A 25,993-nucleotide genomic window follows, 5' to 3' on the forward strand; every position below is an offset into this window, starting at 1 on the left:
AGCAGTGTTGCAAGCCCTTCAGCGAGCTGGCCTCACGATCAAGGCCAGCAAATGTCAAGTTGGACAAGGGTCAGTGACCTACCTCGGACACCAGGTGGGAAGCGGTCTAGTGGCCCCTCTACAACTGAAAATTGCCGCCATCCAGAACTGGCAGCCCCCTATCACACAAACCGAGGTGCGAGCCTTCCTGGGCCTCACGGGCTACTACCGAAGGTTCGTGAAGGACTATGGTACCATCGTGGGGCCTCTCACCGAGCTCACGTCAAAAAATCAGCCCAAGAAGGTGAACTGGACCCCAGAGTGCCAAGCGGCCTTCGAACAGCTAAAGGCCGCCATGTGTTCCGCTCCTGTGCTCCAGGCCCCAGACTACAGCCGGGAGTTCGTCGTCCAGACGGACGCCTCCGACCAGGGCATTGGGGCGGTCCTGTCCCAGGTGAACACCGAAGGCCTGGATCAACCGGTGGCCTTCATCAGCCGGAGACTCCTGCCACGGGAACAACGCTGGAGCACCATAGAGAGGGAAGCCTTCGCTGTGGTATGGGCCCTCAAGAAGCTCCGACCCTACCTTTTTGGCACCCACTTCCGGGTGCAGACTGACCACCGACCCCTGCAGTGGTTGATGCATATGCGGGGGGAAAACCCAAAACTGCTACGCTGGTCCATCTCCTTGCAAGGTATGGACTTTACCGTTGAACACCGGCCTGGGTCCGACCACGCCAACGCGGATGGCCTGTCCCGGTTTTTCCGCCTCGACGAAGAGAGTCCCCAAGAGGATGGGTAACTCTCCCCGCCTTCAGCTGGGGGGGACGCATGTTGGACAGGCCACATGACGGGCCGCTCTCCCCCCGGCTCGACCAGGCCCGAGCCAGTCACGCAAGCACCACACACCACCATTGCATGTCCTACGTCCCCTCAGGGACACCTGCCCTCGAGCATGATAACCTCGTGGGTCCGATCCACTGCCGGCCCATGCGCCCAACCGGGGCCGCCATCTTGGACACTTCGCCACGAGGCCGCCTGGCCCCCGATCGACCTCAACCCTGGGCCTAGCCCGGCCTCAGACATTCCGGCACCACCCTCCACCCAGGAGGTGAGCGAGCTACTTGGCCAGTCAATGGGAGAAAGAGGTGTCGATGGTTCTCCCCCGGCCAGTGCCGCTCGCCCATCGCCTCCCCGGGCGCTGGCTCCACCCCCCTGCTGGGTGTCTGGACTCCCTCATCCCGGACCTCCCGACCTCCAAGTGCGAGGGTCCGGACATCAAAGCACACCAGCCCTATAACTGGGGCAGCTCCAGAGCAGGAAGGCAGTTGTATCTTGGAGTCGAGAGACGAAAGAAGAACTCATCCTGGACGGACTACTGGCGCTGCCGTAGCTCTGTCCTGTGCACCATCATCCTGCCTGTTGGCGCTGCCTTAGCCGTCGTAACCTTCATCCTTCACCGTCGTCCGGATCTGCTGGCGAGGCCGCGGACCGTTGTAACCGTCATCTGCATCGGGACCTGCTTGGCTTCTCCACGGCCCGTCGACCATCCTTCATCCATCTCGGGACCTGCTTGGCTTCTCCACGGCCCGTCGACCATCCTTCATCCATCTCGGGACCGGCTTGGCTCCTCCACGGCCCGATCAGCAAACACGCCGAGCTCGAGGATTGAGAGCTATTGAACTCATTGGTAACTAAGACTGTCCCGCTACCCTTTTCCTCAACCAGAGATCAGAACCGAGGGGACCCCTGAGTCCAGACCTCCTTGTATTATATCAACGTAACCTGAGAATTGCATATAAAGTCTCGTTAACCTTCAATCTTGTGTGGTGTCCGTCTGTGGGGGGGAAGTTACTTATCTGTACAGTCGTTGGAGACTGCTCTCCCTGGAGACCTCTCCCCGTAAACTCGGCCGACCCTCCCGGTCCGTCTAACAATCACCCTTTGAAGCCCCCCCCCCCCCACCTCCAAAATAGAGTACAGTAATCTAGACTGGATACCAACAGGGCTTGGATTACTTTCTTCATGGTTGACTCCGTTAGGAGCCTCAGGATCTTTTGGAACATCTTTAGTACTCCAAAACCGGTGCAGATAGTGGCAGAAATCTGACTGTCCAAGGATAGAGAAGAGTCAAACGTGAAACCCAGATTTTTAACTTTAGGTTTGGGAACCTAAGTGGGACCCAGTGTGCTAGGCCACCAAGCAGAGTACCATTTCGAGGGCTGTTTCTCAATCACTGTTGGACAGGCCACATGACGGGCCGCTCTCCCCTGGCTCGACCAGGCCCGAGCCCAGTCACGCAAGCACCACACACCACCATTGCACGTTCTACGTCCCCTCAGGGACCCTTGCCCTCGAACATGATAACCTCGTGGGTCCGATCCACTGCCGGCCCATGCGCCCAGCCCGGGCCGCCATCTTGGACACTTCGCCACGAGGCCGCCTGGCCCCCGATCGACCTCAACCCTGGGCCTAGCCCGGCCTCAGACAGTCCGGCACCACCCTCCACCCAGGAGGTGAGCGGGCTACTTGGCAAGTCAATGGGAGAAAGAGGTGCCGATGGCTCTCCCCCGCCCAGGGCCGCTCGCCCATCGCCTCCCCGGGCGCTGGCTCCACCCCCCTGCTGGGTGTCTGGACTCCCTCATCCCGGACCTCCCGACCTCCAAGTGCGAGGGTCCGGACATCAAAGCACGACAGCCCTATAACTGGGGCAGCTCCAGAGCAGGAAGGCAGTTGTATCTTGGAGTCGAGAGACGTAAAGAAGAACTCATCCTGGACGGACTACTGGCGCTGCCGTAGCTCTGTCCTGTGCACCATCGTCCTGCCTGTTGGCGCTGCCACAGCCGTCGTAACCTTCATCCTTCATCGTCGTCGGGATCTGCTGGCGTGGCCGCGGACCGTTGTAACCGTCATCTTTCACCGGGACCTGCAGGCTCCGCCGCGGACCGTCGCCCTTCATCCATATCGGGACCTGCTTGGCTCCTCCACGGCCCGACCATCTAAGAACGCCGAGCTCGAGGATTGTGAGCTATTTTGACCTCATTGACAATTAAGACTGTCCCGCTACCCTTTTCCGCAACCAGAGATCAGAACCGAGGGGACCCCTGAGTCCAGACCTCCTTGTATCATACCATCGTAACCTAAGAATTGCATATAAAGTCTCGTTAACCTTCAACCTTGTGTGGTGTCCGTCTGTGGGGGGGAAGTTACTTATCTGTACAGTCGTTGGAGACGGCTCTCCCTGGAGACCTCTCCCCGTACTCTCGGCCGACCCTCCCGGTCCGTCTAACAATCACCAAAACTTCTGTTTATCCTGCATTTAGTCTCCGGCAGCTGGAGTCCATCCAAGCCTTGAGGTCCAATAAACGAGTTGTCAAATTTGCTGCGGCACTACCATCTTGCGCCAGTGTGATGATCAGCTGAGTATCATCTGCATAGGACACAATTCTCACACAGTGGAGTTCGATCACGTCCGCAGATACAGGTTAGGGGGAGGGGGCACCCTGCACAGGATCCTGCACATCTGCGATTGAACCTCTTGAGTAAGATTACCCTGTGCAAGATCTTGCCCCCTCCATCCCCTCACTGCGGACCACACTGGGACCAAGTTGGGTCATATCTGCGGTGGTCTGACATCTCACTGTAAGTGCCCCCTAAGATTAGCAAAAATGGGCACCCCAAATAACTACCCTTGCACTAGCCAGAGCACGTTTGCCTTTTTTTGAGACCTTCTTTTGGCCGTGGGGATGCCATTGTCCACGCACAAATCCCCCACTAGCTATCTCCACCCAGCCAAACTCTCTATAGATGGTCTCTAACTGTACACACACGCACACCTTTCAGCGTTACACCCACCCCCGTTACAAAATGTATGCTGCTTGTCCTTACTCTATCCTTGCTGTCCATGTAACAAGCCATAGTCCTGTACCGTCAGATACCATGTTTGAAAGTGCAGAATAAAAACCAGTGTAAATTGGATTAATAGAATTGGAAAGCCTGGAGAATGGGAAATAGCCTTTTAAAAGTCAAAGTTGACAAACCTGTGGCAATAGGTGCTCCCTTAGTCCCTGTAGGAGGTAACCATGATTTATACGGACCTCTGTAACGACAGGATAATGGTTCAAATGTGTGCATGTTAATAAATGCTCATGGGTAACCTAAAAATCCAAGCCCAGCATCGGGTGTCTTTTTTGTGCAAAACAAGACTTTGGCTTAGCTCTACAAGTTTTTTTCACATCCATGGGTGACAAAAGTGAACTTATTGAAAGTGAACTTACTTTCAATGCACCAATGCTGGAATGTGAAAGAGGTTATTGTAGCCCCGCAGAGCCACACTCAATACATAGTTGAAGTGACGTCAATGCTTTGGGTTACAAACCGTCCCTAACACAGGGATCCAGGGATGCCATGGGGATTTGAAACAAACCTTTGTTCTCCTTAAAACCACATACACAAACTGCACTAAGAAATACTCTTAACTAAAAATATTTTGTTTCAGCAGTCTCATTCTGTTGATTAGTACATCTAAAATAGCCATACAAAATATGAATGTTGCAAACAAGAAAAGGAATTTTTATTATAGTTAAAGTATCTAAAAAAACTAACACCTTAAAACCTCCTTATATACATAAGCTCTACTAGGAGAGCATGGAGTAGTAGAACTTGCACTTACTTTCTTAGGAAGAATCTGCATACCGGTTTATAGCACAGAGCTGTAATTATCAGAGGTTGAGAAGGCAGTGGTCTCAGTGAAAGGCAAACCTAGCGCAACAGCTTCTCTCCTCCCATGCTTGGCTCAGTATCCGCTTTCAGTAGAAAGTGCGATGCTGCAGTGTCTGTGCCAGTCAAGATATCTCTCAGTAACTTGTTCAAGAATCTGGGACAAAGGACTTCTCCTAACCAGTGGGAGTCTTTTTATACTAGATCTTATTTAACATGGGAATTTCCAACATTACTTTAGTAATGTCAGACATCGCCTATGTACATCAAGGTGATGACACTCCTGGGTTGGGACGGCCACCTGGAAGATCAGAGACCGCTGCTCTCCGGTAGAGTCACAACTCCACATAACCTATCTGGAGGTGAGGGTCATTTGCTTGGTGGGGAAAGTCTTCCTTCGTCCATTAAGGGGAAGCGGGTGCGGGTGCAGGTGCTTACAGACACCACCATGTTATAAAGCAACAAATATGGCTGGGTGGTGTCGTGGACACTGTTGCATGAGACCTTGTGCCTCTGGAAATGACTGGACCGTCATTACCTTTTCCTGGTGGCCAGCCTCCTGGCAGGATCCTTGAATGCCAGGGTAGATTAAGCCTTTGACGTCTAGCGAATCACAAATGGCAGTTGCATCCAGTGGTGGCGCAAGGTTTCTTCCGCGATTGAGGAGAGCGTTAGTTCAATCTATTTGTCAACACTGAGAATGTGCAATGTTTGCAGTTCTGTGCATTAGAGTTTCTAGGGGGCCGATCACGATGTTAGGAAAGCATTCCCACAGAATCTGTTTAGGAATACCTTCCGAGCAATTTGTATTCTGGGAGTTCTACTGATAGATTACGATGTGTTTGGATGCTTGCGGACTCTGTTCAGTCGGACTCCAATTGACTTCAATGGGAGCCTGTGTGCCGAATGGGTACTGTAGGTAGTTGATGTCATCTTGCTAGCCATGTGTCCCTAGACAAAAACTGCATACACTTATCGTTAGCACCCATTTCTCACTTGGTGTACACCACACAGAGGATGGACCCACTTGGCGCCAAGTTATCTAATATTTTGTTTAGTCCCTCCCCTGGCAGTGCTTTGGGCACAGTTAAAGGGTATCTTTCAGCTTTTTGGGGGTGCTAGATCAGCCCTCCAAATGTAAGTTGCCGGCTGTGGTGCATTTATTGAAAGGCCTACATTTGTTTCTTCCTCCTCCCTTTTTTCATGCCACAGTGGGACCATAACCTACTTGGTCCTCATATAATTGATCATGATTACTTTTCAGCTGCATCACAGCTGTCCCTTGCAGCTTTTTACTCTCAAGACCATGTTTCCTGTTGCCATAAAATCAGTGTATATGTGAGCTTCACACTGTGAACTTCATATACACCACCTTCGCAGACCACTTGGTTTTGAGGACATAAGCATCCTTCTTGCTGAAATTTGTGACGCCTGCCATCCCATGTCTGTCAAACCATCACCCTGCAGTAGTAGGCGGCGGCGAGACACCCCATTGCTTGGACCCCAAGAGCATTGAGCTTTTACATAGATACTACCTGAGAACACCAGGTGGATGATCAGCTATTTGTCAGATTCGCTGTAACGAGTGAAAGCAAGTCCATGCTTTAGTAGCCCATCTCCTGCTGAATCATGTTCTGCATTAACAACTGCTACACACTCTGGAAGGACTGCAGGCTCATTCCACCAGGGCCAAAGCTGCCACCATTGCGTTGGCATGTGGAGTTGTTGCCTGGGACATGTACCAGGCATCTTCATGAGCATCACTCATGTTCATGAAGTACTGCTTTCTAGACAGCCAGGCTCGCCAAGAGGGACACTTAGCCAACTCGGTCCTACAGGACTTTATGGTTAGAGTCAGTTAACGCACACCTTTAAATTTGTATGCTTTTGGTAAGTATTCAAAAGTTGGGAATCTGAGGGTAGAAGTCTTTATCGGAAGAATAATTTATTAACTTTGATAACTGTTCCTTGTAGAGACTATCTAACCGCAGATTCCTCCCTGACCCTCTCAACCTCCCCATTCTTTGAATAGGACTCTATCCATTAATTAGATCCCAGGGCTAGGAAGCTGCACACTGGTCACCACCACTTTGCTTTGGAACCTCTGTCTGTGTTGCACATCCTTAGCATTTACCTGAGGTTTTGTCTGCACTGTTGTCTGTCTAGATACCTTAAATGTGCAGTGTGGATGCATGAAGCAAATCTCGGATGGTTATATGTTGACTTCTTGTGTCTAGGCATCTGACCTAAAACCAGTAAAAAGCATTGTAAAACTGATTGCGACGTTCATGATGGATGGTCATGACTGGGCGTTTTTTTATTTTCTAATTTTTTTATTAGGGACATGCCAGTTTTCACACCTGGTGTTAAATAACATGGTAGCTCTCTGCGGACTTGGCTTTTTTCCATCTCGTTTGGCCTGGTTTGCAAAATATAAACTTCTTTGTACCCAAGAAGGTACTGAACTTTGTAGCCTATGCTGTACTTGATAATATTTCCACTTTGTATTTTTTTTTCTCTTGTACGATTTCTTGCCACAAAATGGTGGTCAGCCAAAGGTGGTCAGCCAAAGGTTGTCAAAGAGCTGGCTACAAATCCATATTTTATCCAAATGGCAAAAGCTACTTTTTCATGTTTGGCATAGAATGCTCCGAGTGGCATCTCAGCAGGGGAAGCGACCGGCCGATCTTGTGCTTAGCCTATGTCTAGATGTGAATATGTAAGTTTAAGAAAATAAGGGGGTTGGGGGCGGGGGGGGGGGGATCGAATTGCACTTGTCTAATCTACTTTATATTGCACTCCCTTAAAGAATCTGAAGAGTTTTTTCACTTTGCAAAAGCCATAACCTGATCTACTCTTACTACTTGTATTCGCTGAATTCAGTGCTTTGAAATTATTTAATGCATGATTTGGTTTAAGGAATGTTTAGCCTTTATTTGTAAAAAATGGCTCATTGTCTGCTTTAGCGTCACACTGAATCCATTCCCAAAGTACATCAAACCTATCATGTCAATGTAAGATGACTTGTAATGGGGGAAAGGGTTAGCTGTAAATCCAGATGCAATCTCGGTCCGTTTTTTAAAAATTTGTTGGCTTATTGTGCAAACTTTGGATAAAAAGGACCATGTGATTGTTGTAAACTCTTTTTTTTTTTTTTTCTTTTATTTCAGACTGCGGTAGATGTATTTGCCTTGGATCCCTTACAGGTGACCCACACTGGGAATTGTGCACCTTCACCAACTATTAGTCTTACTATGAAGCAAACTGTTCTTTCTTTGACATTTGAGAAGGTAGGTTTTTTAATTAAATGCCTAATGTTGCAAACCCATGTTTAGTATTAAACGGTAGTACTTGTGAATTCATGATGTTTGCTACCACTTAATTAACATCAGTTTTTTTCTGCTGTACAAAAGGGGGTGGTGATGGACGGAGCATCTGAACCAATTAAACACTCACACCCAGTCAACAGATCTAGGTTTAATCCATCACCGTTCTTTAGTCCACTCTGCCACCTCAGTTCAGACATGGCCATATGCAAATCAGTCTGACCCTGTGCCTCATGGGAATAGTACAGCCCGAACTGCAAAGCCAGGCCTTCCCTGGACCGGAAACAAGCTTCCGAGGACCGGTTTCTGGCATTCCAGCCATCTTCAGCCAGGCTTGCTTGAATCCCGTGGCAAATTGAGCAAGTTTTTTTCTGCTGGTCGTCTCAAGTTTATGTATAGTCCATCTGAAGGTTTTTTAGGATAGTTTGTTGAGGGAGATCCGAATGAGAAGTGTTTATTGTGCAATTGGGGAGGGCGGGCTGCAGTTATGCTCCAAATTGGGACAAATGCAGACCTTCAATGAATGCAGTATTTTCATTGACCGACAGACTACCTAACATTGTATATTGTTCAGACAACAGCAGGCAGACCATAGCTTGATAGTTGTTCGCATGTAAACCCTCATTTGTGGCCATTTAGTAGATATCCCCACCCAGAGCCTGCCTTTGCAGCACCCTGAGTGAATCCAATTTGGCACCCTTCTTGCTCATCCCGTTTTCACTCCTGTTTCCCCCAAAGTGTTCCCTTTACCCATTTCTAGGTGCTATATAAAATGAGAAGTTCGAGGCATATGGGCTGCTGAATTCATATCTGTGTATAGATCGCCGCCTAGTGTTGGGTCCGGATGATTGCACATTGTTGCCCTGGAAGAGTCTTCGAAGTATCACGAGATAGGTGGCTCCTCCCCTGGACTACAGTGCGCATGGGCATCCTCTCCCTCCTCAGATTGTTTTTTTCCGCCATTGGGTACGGGTGTAATTTCGTAACTCTGAGTTTGGAATCTATTTAAAACTTTCTAAAAGGCCAAAAGGCCTTCGGGGTCGTCGGTATTGTTATTCGATCGGTGCCGACAACTTTATTCCTGTTTTCTACTCAGGACGTCGAATCGGGCAACATGGCCTTTTCGACACCAAGGGACCGATCGTCAATGGAACGAAGTCCATTCAAAAGATGCCCCAACTGTAACTCGAAATATCCACATATAGATAAACACCCAGTGTGTAACAAGTGTTTATCTCCAGAACACAATGAAGCCGACTGCTTAGTTTGTGCACAATTTTGAATGAAGAAAACACTTCGGGTTCGATGAGCAGCGAGGCAGACTATGCAGAAGCCAGCGCCTGACCCGGAGAATATCTTTGAAGACGACTAAGAGGTAGTCTAAGCTGAAGACTGAGATCAGCAGTCAGAGCAGGGGTCAGAACATGACTTCAACTACTACGTCGACTAAGAAGATATCGTCGAGGTAGGGGACGACGATCCAGGTATAGGAGCCGTCGAGGACGACTCCGGCGAGGACACTGGGCCAACCGGGAGTACGGAGCCCAGTACATTTACTGATACACTTCCAGAGGCTCAGGTCGAGGCATCGCCGGAAGGCCTTAGCCAAGATCATGACATCGATTCTATAGCCCGGTAATTCAGCCCGGCTAAGAATATAAGAAAAGAGCCATCGGTGCAACATTACCATAGCTTAGTAAAATCGAAACTGAAAGTGATAGAACCAAAACAGAAACCGAAACTGATACTTTACAGTCTTTGGACCGAGAGGTGTGGATCCATCGGACCCGACCAAAAACAAAATGGTCGTCGATCCGGCTGGGTCGCATATAAAGGTTGTCGAGCCGAGAGCCAGTACACCCATGTCCATGCCTAAGCTAAAGGCCGTCGAACCGACGAGATCGATGTCGACACCAAGCAACACAAACAAGGGACTCGAAGAGAAGACGATTGTCGAACCGCAACAGAAAGTCGACAAACCAAGGCCAGTGCACACAAAGACACTCAAGTCGAAGGCAAGGATCGAACCGAAGGGGTCCGTCGAGCCGAGGAGGCAAAAACATCGCTCCAAAGCAGCAAGCTCCGAAGACGACACAAGGCCAAAAAGTGGTTATCGAACAGATGAGAACGGTCGGATCGATAACAATTACGGCTCCGAAGAAGTTCATACAGACTAAAAAGACTGTTGAAGCACAGAAGTCCCTCGGACCGATAAAATTCGGACTTCCAACACACGTGAAGCCGAGAGCAGCCGAACCAACATCCGGATTCGAACAGACTCAAACAAAAAAGGCGATAACGGGGAAAAGAGCTAAAGCACCTGAAGAGCAAGAGCCATCAACAGATGAACAGTCAAAACTGTATGTTGACCCCGATACTGGCAAACTTACCCTACTTAAGAGGAAATTCAGACCAGACACTTATGCTGAGACCTATAAAATACCACTCAAAAAGAAAAGAGACACTTATACATCTCCAGTTCTCTTTGAGCCTATCAGACCACATGTGCAAGAGACTTATACATATTCTCCCACACGCACAGAGGATGTGGACTATGAGGATAATGAACAGTACAATTATACGGTGGACAATGACCAGGACAACCAGAATCAACCATGGTCTGACCCTGTAGATCCTGGAGACTCTCAGCCCATTCCAGACAATACTGCATACCCTGTTAAGACTTCTCCTACAGAGGACACAGCCGCTTTCAATGCATTGATAGAAAGAGCAGCATACAATCACCACGTGGAGATGCATGCAGACCCCATTGAGGATGACTTCCTCTTTGACACTTCCAACACTTCTGAAAGATCAGTTAAAACATTGCCAATGTTAAAAGGGGTGCTTAAACACGCAGGGGACATATTTAAGGAAACAACCAGGGCACGGGTCATTAACCCCAGAAAAGAGAGGAAATATAGGCCAGCACCAGAGGACCCTACATACATTAAGGGGCAGCTGCCTTTAGACTCTTTGGTAGTATCCAATGCACGTAAACGTGCTAATTCGCAGACTGCTGGCGAGGCTCCACCTCCAGACAAGGAGTCTAAGATTCTGGAGGCTTCAGGCAAAAGGGTAGCTGCTCAAGCAGCTAACAAATGGAGAATTTCAAACACACAAGCCCTCTTAGCCAGGTATGACAGGGCACACTATGACACACTAGAGCAAATTCTCCAGCATCTACCTGATCTTTATAAGGAACAGGCAGAGTTCCTAATACAAGAGGGAAAGCTAATATCTAACGCCTCCATCAAATGTGCGCTAGATGCTGCAGACACAGCAGCCAGGGCTATCATTACCAGTGTCGTGCTCAGAAGACATGCGTGGCTCAGCATCTCTGGGTTTAAGAATGAGGTTCAAAGCACTTTACTCAATCAACCTGTAAACCCTGATTATTTATTTGGTCCTGATGTGGACACAATATTAGACAAGATGAAGAAGGATACCGAGACAGCCAAGTCTATGGGAGCCTTGCAGTCACAACAATACAGAGGCGGCTCCTTTCGTCGCTCAGACAACAGAGGAGCTGCAAGAGGAGGCTCAACACAGCAAACCTCATACAACAAAGGGAACACGCAAAACACCTACAACAAAAATAGTAGAGGTGGATACTGTGGCAATAACAAAGGTAGAGGACGAGGGAATAACACCACCAGATCCTCTACCAATACCAAACAGTGACTTGTCACTATACCCCAGACCATGTAACACCGGTCGGGGGAAGATTACAGCAGTTTCTGCCAGTCTGGGAAAACATAACTATAGACAGGTGGGTGAGGCAAATTATCCAGCATGGCTATTGCCTAGAATTAACCTCCACACCACCCAACATACCTCCAAGACACCGTCCTATGTCCGCAGAACACCTACACTTATTGCAGCAAGAAGTCATCAGCATGCTACAACAAGCATTTGCAATGCAATAGGTCTCGCATTAGGAAAGTTTGAGCTATTGGTATTGTCAATGGCAAAGTTTTTATTTATGTTTTTTTTTTTAAAATACCTAAATTAGTAGCTTTGTCATTTACAATGCCAATAGTTATAACTTTCGCAAATGTGATACCTATAGCATTTGCAATGCAATATGTTTTGTATTTACATGACTTAGATGTATTGATATTACAAATAACGATGGCATCCACGTCAGCTTTTCACATCATCATTATATAAATCTCGACACAACGATTGTAAATGGATCTCTTTTTACCTGGCCAAAGGTTACTCAAATTCTAACGCTTACAGCAGATCAGTAAAGCAGCAAGTTCTTGGGGATCGTTCTAATGAAAGTCAAGAAGAATCATGGAGTGATGGGAAAGTGATGGTGAGGGGTTAAAGGGGAGGGTTGAAGCATCGGCAGGGATTATGGAAAGTAAATTAGATTTTGTGAATCCTTAGTAATGAGTGGTTTTGTCCTGGGCCCATGGGATTACATTTTAGGTCTTTGGAGCTCCTAAGCAGGCCACAACGAGACATTTCCTCCCTCAGCAGAAATCAGCAGGCTCTGGAAATAATTAATTCCACTGACAGCTTTCAACAAACCTTAAAGTGTTGAGTCTATGCAATATTCCCAATAGTACATCACCTGCATCTTATCTAGGAAGAGATCGAAAAAAATTAGGCTAGTAATTATATGCAGATTAGACCAAGCAGTCGAGAGAGTACTGAGAAAATAAACAAGGGCTGGGGTCTAACGCGCCGGAAGGGGGTTTAGTTCAAATTTGAATATTGAACAATATAAGTTAACCGACCTCCACTAGGCGCTATTATAACATATTTTTGTCCCTTTTAAAAACAAGGCTGGGACTTACATACGGGGCAGAGGTCCAAGCTGCAGTTCTGGTTTGAAATTAAATTGTATATATTGAATAGCATTAGAAAACCAACCTCCTTCGGGCGCTGTAGGAAAATGTTTCCTGTGAGACTCTGACATACATACGGGGCTGCGGGGGATGTTGGGGGGGACGCTCCGGTTCTGGGATTTAACTATAAAACATATTCAATAATATAAGCACAGCAGCGTCTGTAAGGCGCTATACCAATATTTTGGGCTTTAGTAAACACAATCTTCGGACATACACACGGGGCGACGGGTCTAGCGCTGAAAGGCTGGAATATAATTACAATTAAAATATTCTGTAACACGTGCAGGCTAGCCTCGACCAGGCGCTATTAAATACAGTTTTTGTGCCTAATAAACGCGGAGCTGGGGTCTCACGCTGCAATTCTGCTATGACATTATTATGTATATATTTTCAGTAATATAACTACACCAATCGCCGAACGGTACTAGGAAAAAAAACGTAAACAGAAGGTTAGAACGCAAACACAAAAGGCCGGGATCTAACCTTTCTGTTTTGGGAAGTAATTATAACTTAAATATTCAATAATGTAAGAACACCGACCTTCAGAAGGCGCTAAAATATTACACGTTTTGGGGCTCTTGATAACTCAAGGCGCACAGAGACATACACACAGGGCTGTGGGTCAAAGCACTAGTTCTGATATTAAACAACAAATGAATAATCTAAGCACATCTGCCGCCTTAAGGCGCTATTAAAAACATGTTTTTGGACTCTTGTATATATCAGTTTCAAACATACACACCGGGAGGGGGCCCAGCCCTTCGGTTCGGAAATGAATGATAACTTAAATATGTAGTAATAGAAGCGCTCCAACACCCCTCGGGCGCTACAAAAACACAGCCCACAGACACAAATACAGTAATATAAGCACACACACAAGGCGCTATGAAAAACATTCATATTTCTGGCTTCTTGTGCACATGGGCGTTACATATAGATACAGAACTGGGGTGAATTTAGTAAACATTCAGTAATATAAGCACACCACTTTCATAAAGCGCTATAAAACATGTTTCTTCGCTCTGGTAACACAAGCATCGGAAGGATACAAACGGGCCCAGGGGTCCAGATTTTCGATTCTTAGATGAAGTTACAATTTAAATATTCAGTAATAGCGCTCCCTACAGCGCTATAAAACCATGTTTTTTGGGCTCTGGTAACCCAAGAATCAGACAGATACGCGGGCCCAGGGTCCAATGCTCCGGTTCTGGGATGAAATCCGAGGCCGGGAGGGTGCGGGGACGGAAGGATGCTCAGCTGGAGGAAGACGGACAGGCGGACGAGTGAAAAAGCAGAAAAAACAGAAAGCCAGAAGCGGTGAGAGAGTGAGCGTCATTGCTGAACAAAAGCTCACAGAACCAGTCGCACAACTAACATGGCAACCAACCCCAGATTCAAACGAGCGCAGGCGGGCCCATGTACCTTGTACTTCCATGGCCCTGGTCTGCCCGCTGTCCTCTGGCTCGGTCAGGCGCAGCTGATATTAGACCCGGGTCTCTCTTTCCGCAGCGGGCGCGCGCTCACTCAGTGCGTAGGAGCTTTCGCAGCTGTATAGGAGGCCGAGAGGGGGCACGCGCAGGCAGTCAGTCAGACAGACTGACGGACCGAGCGCCATGGAGCCGCCGCTGCTGCTCACCGCCTGCCTCCTGCTGCTCGGCGGGGCCCGCGCCGACCTCTCCGGTGAGTGTGAGGAAAGAGGGGGGGGGACGACATCTCACCCCTGGGCGGGTGGGGGTGGCGGCAGGCAGGCGGGCGGTATGTGTGCGTGTGTGTGTGTCTGCGTGCATGTGCGCTCGTGTGTCTCTGTGTGTGTGTGCTCGTGTGTGTGTGTGTGCGTGCTTGTGCGAAAAGCTGTGGCTGTGTGTGTATGCGAGAAGTGCATGAGGCACAAACTGTAGAGGGTCGCGTGTAAAACTGAAACTGTCACAGTTGACGCGCGCGACCTAATCCCAGTCAAGGAGCTGCGCGTTCACATTGCTTGTCCGCTGTCTGTTCCCCTTGAGCCCTTGAAAGATGAAATGATCACAATAAGTCTCGCAGCGACGGATCGCTTTCGCGATCCGGTTCGCAGTGCGAGACCTAAAAAGGGGCCATAGAACTAGTACCCTTAGAACACCAGGGTAAAGGGGTGTACTCGCTATACTTCCTAATCCCCCAAGGAGGACGGGTCTCTCAGACCAATTTTGGACCTCAGGCCCCTAAACCAATACATCATATCAGAGCATTTCCACATGCTCACTCTACAGCAGGTATTACCACTGTTGTGTCAAGGAGACTTCCTCGCAACACTAGACCTTAAAGACTCATATTTCCATATACCAATACACCCGGCACACAGGAAATATCTCCGGTTTACAATACAAAATCAGCACTACCAATTCAAAGTCCTTCCTTTTGGGGTGACAACAGCCCCGAGGGTGTTCACCAAGCTCGCGACAGTAGCTGCACATCTGAGAAGACAACATATTCATGTTTATCCATATCTGGACGACTGGCTAATACAAGCACAGTCAGCCCAGCAATGTGCCAGCCACTTGTCGCACACTATTCACCTCATGCACAGTTTAGGTTTCTTGCTTAGCTACCAAAAGTCCCATCTTCAACCTGCCCACGTACAACAGTACCTGGGAGCGACAATAAACACTCTGGCAGTAAAAGCACAGCCAAATTCTGCAAGAATAAGCAGCATTCAGACGCTGATCCAAAGGTTCAGGGCCCAACAATCGCTCCCAGCCCGAGTGTTTATGCAACTGATAGGCATGATGGCCTCATGCATTTTCATAGTCCCTCACGCGAGACTACACATGCGTCCGCTGCAGGAGTGCCTAGCACGTCAGTGGAACCAGGCTCCAGGACAATTGAACGACCTAGTGTTGGTGACCAGTCGTGCATACAACTCTCTGCATTGGTGGAATCCACAAAACCTTTGCAAGGGACGACTGTTCCAAGAGCCTGTACCACAAATAGTGTTGACAACGGACGCATCCCTGATAGGGTGGGGAGCCCATGTCCTCCACCACACAGTGCAGGGCTTATGGACCATGCAGCAAAAGAAAATGCACATCAACCTACTGGAGCTGATGGCAATTTTTATGGCAATGAAAGCGTTCAAAGTACATCTGTGCGACAAGACCGTGTTGATCCGGACGGACAACATGACTGCAATGTACTACCTGCAGAAACAGGGAGGAACAAACACACTCTCCACAGCTGTCACATCTAGCTCAGAGCGTGTGGAAGTGGGCCATTCAAAGAAACATTTTTCTCATGGCGGAACACCTCCCAGGCAAGGACAATCCAATAGCGGACCTGCTCAGCAGACACAGCCAACAGGTGCACGAGTGGGAGATTCATCCCACAGTGCTACAACCATACTTCCAACAGTGGGGACAACCAGAAATAGACCTGTTTGCCGCAAAACGCGAAATGCCAGTACTTCGCCGCAAGGTTCCCACACCCGCAGTCTCAGGGCAATGCGATATGGATGAATTGGTCAGGTAAATTTGCCTACGCTTTTCCACCAGCACCGTTAATACCGCTAGTGGCACGCGAACTGCGCCAGCATTCCATGACGCTAATCTTAATTGCTCCAACATGGACGAGGCAACCGTGTTACACCACTTCCTAGAACTTTCCGTGGTGATTATCAAAGACTACGACCAACACCCAGTCTCAACGCAGAGCCATGGAGACATTCAGCACCCAGATCCGCAGCAGCTGAACCTTGCAATCTGGCTCCTGAGTCCTAGAGTTTGGCTACCTAAACTTACCTCCTGACTGCATGAACATTATCAAGGAGGCAAGCAGACCTACAACAAGAGCATGCTATGCGGCAAAGTGGAAACGTTTTGTCATTTATTGTAACAATGACATAAACCCACTAGACGCATCAACTCAAAATATCATATGCTATCTTTTGCACCTGCACTGCTGCAATCTAGCCTATACATCCATAAGGATACACTTAGCTGCCATAGCAGCTTATCTTCAGAACAGGCAGCACCTTTCGCTATTCAGAGTGCCTGCAATTAAAGCATTCATGGAGGGGCTCAAACGAGTAATCCCCCCCCCCCCCCCCCCCCCAAGACACCCACCGTCACCTGTCTGGAACCTAAACGTTGTTTTAACCAGACTAATGGGACCACCGTTTGAACCTTTACACTCGTGTGAAATACAATGTTTTTTTTTTTTTGTTTTTTTTTAAACCTTTATTATGTAAAAAAGGAGACAGTTACAGACCTACAACCACGGAGGCTGGCCAGTCAAACACAACATCAACATCAAAATACACAGCTCTTCAGCCGACAACCCGGGGGTCCGGCAGCGATAGTTCGTGATCATGTAGAAGCAGGTGGTAGAACTAGGATCAGTGAAAGGTTTCACATTTGATCTTTTATATAAAGAAAATCACAAACAAAACACAAGAAAGAGCGAGGCATGACTGTGTAGAAACTGGCTGTCCCTCATGGCAGTGGGAGGCGGGTGAAAGACGTGTTACAGTATAAGAGAGGAGAGATATCGGGGAGGGTAGGGGGGGGGTTTCGGGGGCCGGGATGAAATACAATTTTTAACGTGGAAGGTTGCTTTTCTCGTAGCGATTACTTCTCTTAGAAGAGTTAGCGAGCTGCAAGCCCTAACTATTCAAGAACCGTTCATCCAAATTCACGCAAATAGGGTCGTGCTTAGGACAAACCCTAAATTCATGCCGGTAGTGGTATCCCACTTCCACATCAAACAATAGAACTGCCAGTGTTCTTCCCAAATCCACAGTCCGTACCTGAAAGAGCTCTACACACACTAGATTTTAAGAGGGCTCTCCTATATTACATAGACAGGACAGAAGATTTCAGGAAGACAAAACAGTTGTTTGTTGCCTTTTCACCACATCACAAAGGCAACCCCATTTCCAAAAATGGTTAGCTAGATGGATAGTTAAGTGCATCCAAATGTTACATTAAAGCTAAACGCACTTAAACAGTTCCCCCAAGAGCGCATTCCACACGCAAAATGGGGACATCCATGGCTTTCCTAGGAAACATTCCCCTAGAGGAGATATGTAGAGCAGCCACATGGTCTACCATACATACATTTACAAAACACTACTGTGTAGATATACACTCCAAGCAGCTGTAGGACAGGCTGTTCTCAAAACTCTTTTTCAGACTGCTGCAGCTGGCACAGGCAACCACTGCTAGGGGAGAGACTGCTATACATTCTATGCACAGATATGAATTCAGCAGCCCACATGCCTCGAACGGAATATGCTACTTACCAGTATGCATCTGTTCTTGGCATGTAGGGCTGCTGACATTCATATCGCCCACCCTCCTCCCCGGTGCCTGTCGCAGCTGTAGTATTCACTATTACTTTCTAGCATGGACATCACTTACTGTATCATACTCCATCTCTGCCACAATGGCGAAAAACAATCTGAGGATTGAGAGGATGCCCATGCGCACTGTAGTCAAGGGGAGGAGCCACCTATCTCGTGATACTTCGAAGACTCTTCCAGGACAACAATGTGCAATCATCCGGACCCAACACTAGGCGGTGATCTATGCACAGATGTGAATGTCAGCAGCCCTACATGCCAAGCACAGATGCATACTGGTAAGTAGCATATTCCTTACTATTGGGCCTGGTGTTGAATTTTGTTTTGAAAGGGGCAATTGCCCTTTTCTAAGGAGACCATGGCCCACTTTAATTACTGATGGGGCCCACTTGTGCTACTGGGGAATCATTGTAATTCCCACGGTCTTCAGTGCTACCACCAGCCCTGCTTGGAAGCAATAATAACTGGTAAACGTTCTACATAGTTTCTGGCAGAGGTTTAACCCTGCCCCCCGCCCCACCCCTCCAAAAAGGGAGGAGATTACTGTGGGAGAATGTTGCACACTGGAAAGTATGTTTGAAAGGGTAAAATGGTGCACATGGGTACAGTAGGGATTACTAAAGGGAGAAGGGAAAGACAGGACTGCAGTTCTTGAATGGGAATGAGGTACAGGAAAGTGTTGCAAGCTGGTTAGAATGGATCACAGATATGGCTTCTTGACCACATTTTATGGAAACTGGGCCAAATAATACTATCTTGTGCCATTTTTCAATGTATTCTTGGGGAAGGTGAAACCCCAAAACTACTACGGGTGAAGCTTGCCTGGCACACAACACATGTTTGTATGATTCATTGGCAACCTGTGCATTTTAAAGTTCACCAATCTCCCTGCCTCTTACCTTTTTGTGTGGATTCTACCCATCTTACATTGTTGTCTTTTGCATGCAATGCCCTTTACCTCATCTCCTCAGCTCTCTAACAGCCTGTTTGCATTGATTATGCTCATATCATCCATCACATCTTTTCCACTTCTCCATTTCCACCTCACAATTTCCACCAACCTAGGGCTTTAAGAGGGCTGAAAAAAATGGGTGGATCTCTAAAACAGGTGTGGTCTATGTAATTAAGGGCGTAGCTTAAACACACATTCTAAATTTCTGTGATTCCCATAGAGTTCCATCTGACTGGTACTTGGTTCATCTCTGTGCTTTCAGTGATTGAATCGAGAAAAATAACACAACTTACACACCTACAATCAGCCAGGAGTATTTGTTTTGTCAACTGTTAGCTATTTAAGATAAATGCGCAACAAGAATACATTATTTTACATTCACCTTGTCACTGTTTTGACCAGTGAGTAACTTCTTCCCACACATTTGCGCAGAATCACAACTGGAAACGGAATACGGGACCGTTGCTCTGTGTGCTCTGCAGAGAGGCCATGTATGGACTAATCCTGTATTCTGAACACCTTTTTGACTCCCAGACGAGCACATTGAGAAAGTTCCACTCTAAAGCATGTTATAAACACCTGGAGGCGACTCAGTACAAAGTGTGCATCATGCAAGAGTAATATGTTGTGAAATGAAATAGAGAAATGCACATCCTAGTGGGGGGACCTTTGTGATAATAGGTCGGGCCCCTCACCTGAATACCCTATTTGCATGCTAATTTATCATTTAGAGGCCCTAGGAAGGGGGAATTAAGGAGATAGTTGGTGAAAATGACGGAAACTTGGGGTGGTGAACAAGATAGTTTATTCAGTGCCCGAAGATAATGAATTGGCGCAGGCGGCTTCAGAATAAAATATCTGAAAGCAGGTATCTGCAAGAGAAAGTTATAGATTCCTTACCTTTAAATTACCCCCAGGCGTCAGACTGGATCTTGAGAATTTTTTTGTTAGCAGTACCTCAGAGTTGGTAGGGGGCGTCAGTCGACTCCATGTTAGTCATCGTGGTCGCCAGTTGTTCTAGGGCTTGGAGGTACTTTGTCTTTTGGAATGCGGACATTTTGATGTCCCTCACTACTGTGAAGTTTTATCACAACCTTTTCATTGAAATAAGAGGCTGGTTGGCAGCTCAGCAATCCGATCAGCAGCATATTCACAATGTCCATGTAATGCAAATGGGGCAGGTCACAGGCAACCTTACTGAAAGTGCAAGACTTTCTCCTCAGCACACGCTGAACTTTAAGATTTGTCCAGCAACAGAATCTGTATATTGAGGTTGACACACATTACTTGCATCCTTTTCCATGTCTTCTGTGATTTCCCAGTTTAGAAAGCCTTTGATATTCAAAACGTGTAGAGGCAGGATGACTTGGCAGCCACGACCTTCTGTGGCACAGGACATTGACAGTGGTTGATTATTTTGCAAGACTGTGCATATGTGAGGTTTCACATGCAATTTTAGTGCGAGTATGAGATGAAAAGCATTGCAATAAAATTTACATAATTAGGTGGTACTCTGATTCGTACAATGGCTTGAATAGCTGACCTTTTGCTGCACACTCTTTGCTTTTTAAATTGTTTTCAGAAAAACTGATATGTAACTGTTTTTTCCTCTTTCCAGAATTCGTCTTCCAATGTGTTTTACCTTGGGTCTGTTTCTGTGAACACATCTTTACCTGATGATGCACAAGGTAAACTTCACATTGTGAAAGTAGATACTGTAGCCAGGATTTAAAAATCATTGCACATTTTTACCTTTTACCTTTTTATACTGCTATAGCCATTTTTGTTAAACTGAAAATGCCCTAGGTCTAAATCTGCATCTATAGTTCTCAACCTGTTTCTTGTGCTTCTAATGTTCAGATTGGCAGCGTTTAAAGGCTGGCAGAATGTGTTTTGCAAATGCACAAGCTAGGTACTCTCCTATCTAATGTTGTCCTTACAATATTGCTCATTTTCTTTTCAAAGCGGTTTGATTTTGGTTTCAGGTGTGGGTTGGATGACTCGTGACCATGTTCCCCAAAATCCACAATGTACAGGACGAGATGCTTCTCCTGAGATCATTTTTTTTGTACTACTTGGTTTGGGGGTTTTCACAGGTGTTAAAAAAAGAAACTGTGCACCATTGGAAAAACGTTGTAGCTGAAAAGGACCTGTGTTGAAGAATGCTGGAGATGCGGAAAATATTGCTTTTGGCGCCTCATAGCTCTAAACAGACTCTTGAAAGTAAACCAGAGAATAGTTCTGGAAAGCGGACCAATCTCAGTAAGTGGGTCGGCTTCCAAAGGAAATTTTAACTCTGTAGTAGAATTAGGTTTTAAAACAGGCTGGAGCTCTGCACAAGTACATTGGAAAGGCTTAGGCTTCATATGAGGATCAACCTTAAAAAGATTGATCTCAAACACAGGTTACCTTTTGGACCAGTCAGTGGTTTTGACAGTGTCTCATTCCATCCTCATTAAACAGCTGGATGAAGGGGGAGCTATAGCTAGACAATTGCTGAAATCTTTTGTTTGACAGACAAAGAACTTTCTTCCTCCCTCCTTATTCCTCTTCCTATGGGGAGCTGACAGTGTCCCTTAGAGTTCTGCCTTGAGCCCGACCCTATTCAATATCTAATTGTTGCCCCAGTATTGGAACTTTCATAGATTCCCATGCTTTTTTATCATTCCCCGTCGTCGGAATGGGAGTCTCGGTAACAAAAATATCATAGCAGTAGGTACAAAAGAGAAAGAAAAATGCCTAGGCCTCATTCCCTTTTGTAGCATATCACCCTCTTTTTGTAAAAGAGACCAAACTCTAGGCCTCATACAATCAGACGTGCCTCACCCCTTAGAACCCTCCAGAAGGATTTTCTACCGCACGTTGTGCTAGGGAGTCTCCATTGAGCTCTGCTCTATTCAACTCTTTAAAAAGGATTTCTACAGTTTTTTCTCTTCAGAATTTCTTCAGGATCTCTTAATACCTTGGATGCTAAGGGGTTTTCCCGTCCGGTGCTGATTGATTGAGAATCCCATTATACATGACGAGTTGACCTTGTCATCAGCACAGCTCAGCCAGTGCATCATGACGAGTTCACCTTGTCATTAGCATTGAAGAGGTTAAATTTGACTTCAGGATGGCTGACAAGGAGAAGAAGCCCCTTTTCAAACCCTGTTCGACCTGTGGCAGGAAAAGGTTGTTTGTTAAAGACAAACACAAGGACTGCATCTACTGCTTATACCCAGATCATAGGGCAGAAGACTGCAAGATTTGCCGCACGTTTTCTACTCAGACCTTCCGGGATCGTGCTGGTAGGCGGTTGATCTGGCTGCAGAGGCAAAAGGAAAGGAAGCATGGAGTTTCCAGTGACAGTGAGGAGTCTTAATCAGCTGTTTCCTCCAAAAGGTCAGTTAAAAGGGGTAGAGGTTCTCCATCTTACTCTGTGGAACACCCCTCTAAGGCTTCTAAAAAGACCCCTATAGAGTCTAAGAGCTAAGTCCCGAAAAAACTCCTCACCTCGGTGTACAGGAGAAGGCAGGACTAACTACGGCTTTTAAGGGTGAGAAGACAGACCCAGCCTTCAAAAAACCCTCTTCACAATCTTCAGAGAAGAGTTCTAAATCCTCTACGACGAAGACGTCGTCGACGGGGGTCCCGTCGACGAAGAAAATGAAAACTGAATTGAAATTGGTCCCGTCGACTATGTCGTCAAAGAAAAAAGCGTTGACGGAACACTCTTCAGCGTCGACGGGAGGTATGCCGACGACATCGTCGACGAAGGCTTCGTCGACAGGTACATAAACATCGTCGACGAGGAAGACATCACCATCGACAATGGTGACGACGACTATTTCGACGACGGCAGGCTCGACGACTGTTTCATCGTTGTCGACATCAACCACACCAATCTCGTCGACGAGAGTATTACCAGCGTCGAAGGAGCCGTCGACTGTGATTGCTACGGAGAGAAGAGTGACAGTCTCACTTACAAGGATAACGCCAGAGATGACATCTCCGGGGAGAGTGACTTCTTTACCCTTAACTTTACTGTTCGAACAGGGGGAGTCAGATGAAGAGGGACAGGACTTTTTTGGATATGCCAATAGTCCATCCCAGCTTCTGGTCAAGTGTCAGGACACAGATTCAGAGGGGGCAAATGTCCAGGGCGAAGAAGAGTATCAAGGGTCCCACTCACAGAAGGTTACAGAGCAGGAGATGGTTTCAGTACCAACCTCATTCCTGCAGGACCTCCATAAAATGTTGCTGGACTACAAATCCAAGGCAGCTAAGCCAGTTCAGCGTCCATTGACACCTACGGATCCTTCCTCTGCGGCTATTCCGGCAATACCGGTTCAAGCATCCCCACAGCAGCAGCCTACAGTTTCACAAGCTCTTTCAAGACCGGCAAATAACCAGGATGATGAGGAATCCTCGGATGAGGATCAAGAGTCTGACCATAACACTGATGAATATAATGACTACGTCATTTCGGACCCAGCATCTTCAGTTGCGGGGCCGGTGGACTCCCCTCCTGCAGACATAGGGGGTTTTCACCAGCTGATGGAGAGGGCAGCAGGAAGATTCAAGTTGGCAATGCCTGTGGAAACAACAGAGTGTTTCCTTTATGATTTTAAAGAAACTCACCGGAAAACGACAAGGTCTATACCAATTGTTGACCATTTATGGGATGAAGGCGTTAAGACTATGAAGAATCCAGCGACGGTGGTCCCTGTGCTACCGCGTCTGCATAAAAAGTACAAAGCACCGGATGACGGACCAGCTGCCTTGACGGGCCACCCGAAACCAGATTCTGTCATTTCGCAGGCAGCACAGAGGAAATCACGAATTCCCTCTGCTCCATTGATGGCTCCTCTGGATAATGATTGACGGAGACTGGATAACGCTGGCGAATGGTTCTCGTCAATGGCTAGCCTTTTGGTGCGAGCTGCCAATGCTCTGGCAATATTAGGGAGATACGACCGCCAGCTCTGCTGTGATGTAGCCCCGTTCCTGGAACAGCTTCCTCCGGAATCCACTGCGGAGGCAAAGAATCTTGCAGGAAGGGAGGCAACTTCCATGGAAATAATAGACTGCGCCATGGACATCGTGACAACGGCTTTTCGTACTTCGGCTGGAGCGGCAGTCCTACGTCGCCAGGGGTGGTTGAAGGCTACCTGGTTTCGACCAGAAATACAGAACAAGGTCCTGGATCTTCCCTTCGATGGAGAGGCGTTGTTTGGTAAACTAATAGATGACACTCTCCAGGAGATTAAAAAGGACACTGAGACCGCCACGTCCTTGGGCACTCTCCAGTACCGCAAGTTCCCCTTTAAGGGTTCAAGAGGCAGAGGAAATAGTTACAGGGGAGCTTACCAGCAACAACGCTATTCCTCTAATGGATCAGGTTATCAGCAGAACCGCCAGTCTTACCAACAAAGACAAGGCCAGTCTTCAAATTATTCTAGACCCTACAACAAGGGCAAGCAGGCTCGCCGAGGACGGGATACGTCCAAACGCCAATAGCGGCCTCCTGGCTCTGCCTACTGTTCCCTCCTCCAGGAAATCATCAGTTGGAGGCAGGGTAACCAAATACCTTCGAAATTGGTCCAAAATTACATCGGACCGTTGGGTGATAAACATCATAAAACGAGGACATACTTTGGAGTTTACGGAAGTCCCACCACCCAGGCCCCCGGCAGCCATTCCGTCAAAAAAGCTGCGTCTCCTGAGGCTCAACAGATGCTACGGAAGGGAGCAATAGAGCCGTTCCCCGCCAATCAAAAGGGACAAGGATTTTATTCCAGGTTTTTCCTGGTAAAGAAGACGCTGGAAACATGGCGCCCCATTTTAGATCTCAGGGAGCGAAACTCCTATCTCATCTCCCTGTCCTTCCGGATGGTATCCCTTCAGGACATATTACGGATGATCAGTCCGGGGGATTTTATGGCCACGCTCGATCTGGAGGATGCGTACTTTCATGTCCCGATCCACCCAGTGCACAGAAGGTTTCTGCGATAAACAGTAGCCAAGAGCCACTTTCAATTCAGGGTGCTACCCTTCGGTCTTCACTCTGCGCCAAGAATTTTCACAAAGGTGCTGGCGCCGGTGGCAGCATTTCTGCGAAGAAACCATTACCAAGTTTTCCCCTACCTGGACGACTGGTTACTGAAGGCCCCGTCCAAAGGAACAGCGCAGGACGCTGTTCGGGCTTGCACCAATTTGTTTCAGAATCTGGGTCTCACTCTGAACAAAGAAAAGTCCTCTCTGGTTCCCTCCAGGAGGGCTCGGTTCCTAGGGGCTGTTTTGGATTCAAAGTTCTCAAAAGCTTTTCCTACCCGGGAAAGGAAGGAGAAACTGGAAAGACTAGCTCGGAACTTTCAAGGAAAAAGGTGTCTTTCTGTACCCCACTACAAATCTCTGCTGGGGGTAATGTCATTTTGTATTCCCCTGATTCCTCACTGCAGGCTCCGGATGCGTCCTCTGCAGGAACAGCTAGACCTCCAATGGAAGCAAGTTCACGGATCCTTCGAGGACAAGGTGACAGTCACTCCAAGGATGGAAGAAGCAGTATTATGGTGGACACATCAAAACAACTTGTCCCAAGATCTATCCTTCGCAAACGTTCCATCTCCTCAAATGGTAACGACGGATGCATCATTGGAGGGTTGGGGAGCAGTGATGCAAGATCTGCATGTCAGCGGCCATTGGTCTCCGCGCGAGCAGAAGTTCCATATCAACCTTTTGGAGCGAAGAGCGATCAGGCTAGCTCTGCAAGCCTTCCTTCCGCGACTTCAAGGTTCACAAGTGCTGATCAGGACGGACAACACCACGGCCATGCATT

At 47.6% G+C, this 25,993-nt stretch overlaps 1 protein-coding gene across 1 annotated transcript in view; it reads left to right on the forward strand.

The window, feature by feature from the left end:
• Positions 1-6,464: 6,464 nt before the first annotated feature.
• LOC147666535 (lysosome-associated membrane glycoprotein 1-like) overlaps positions 6,465-25,993 on the forward strand; it is a 113,954-nt gene continuing 94,425 nt past the window's right edge. Inside the window, exons 1-3 of the mRNA XM_086949005.1 lie at positions 6,465-6,545; positions 7,869-7,988; positions 20,792-20,861. Of these exons, the coding sequence (XP_086805131.1) occupies positions 6,465-6,545; positions 7,869-7,988; positions 20,792-20,861 (271 nt within the window). The remainder of the gene's footprint in view (positions 6,546-7,868; positions 7,989-20,791; positions 20,862-25,993) is intronic.

The sequence above is a fragment of the Lissotriton vulgaris genome, unplaced genomic scaffold (assembly GCF_964263255.1).
Source record: "Lissotriton vulgaris unplaced genomic scaffold, aLisVul1.2 SCAFFOLD_1028, whole genome shotgun sequence".
In the NCBI taxonomy this organism is placed as follows: Eukaryota; Metazoa; Chordata; class Amphibia; order Caudata; family Salamandridae; genus Lissotriton; species Lissotriton vulgaris.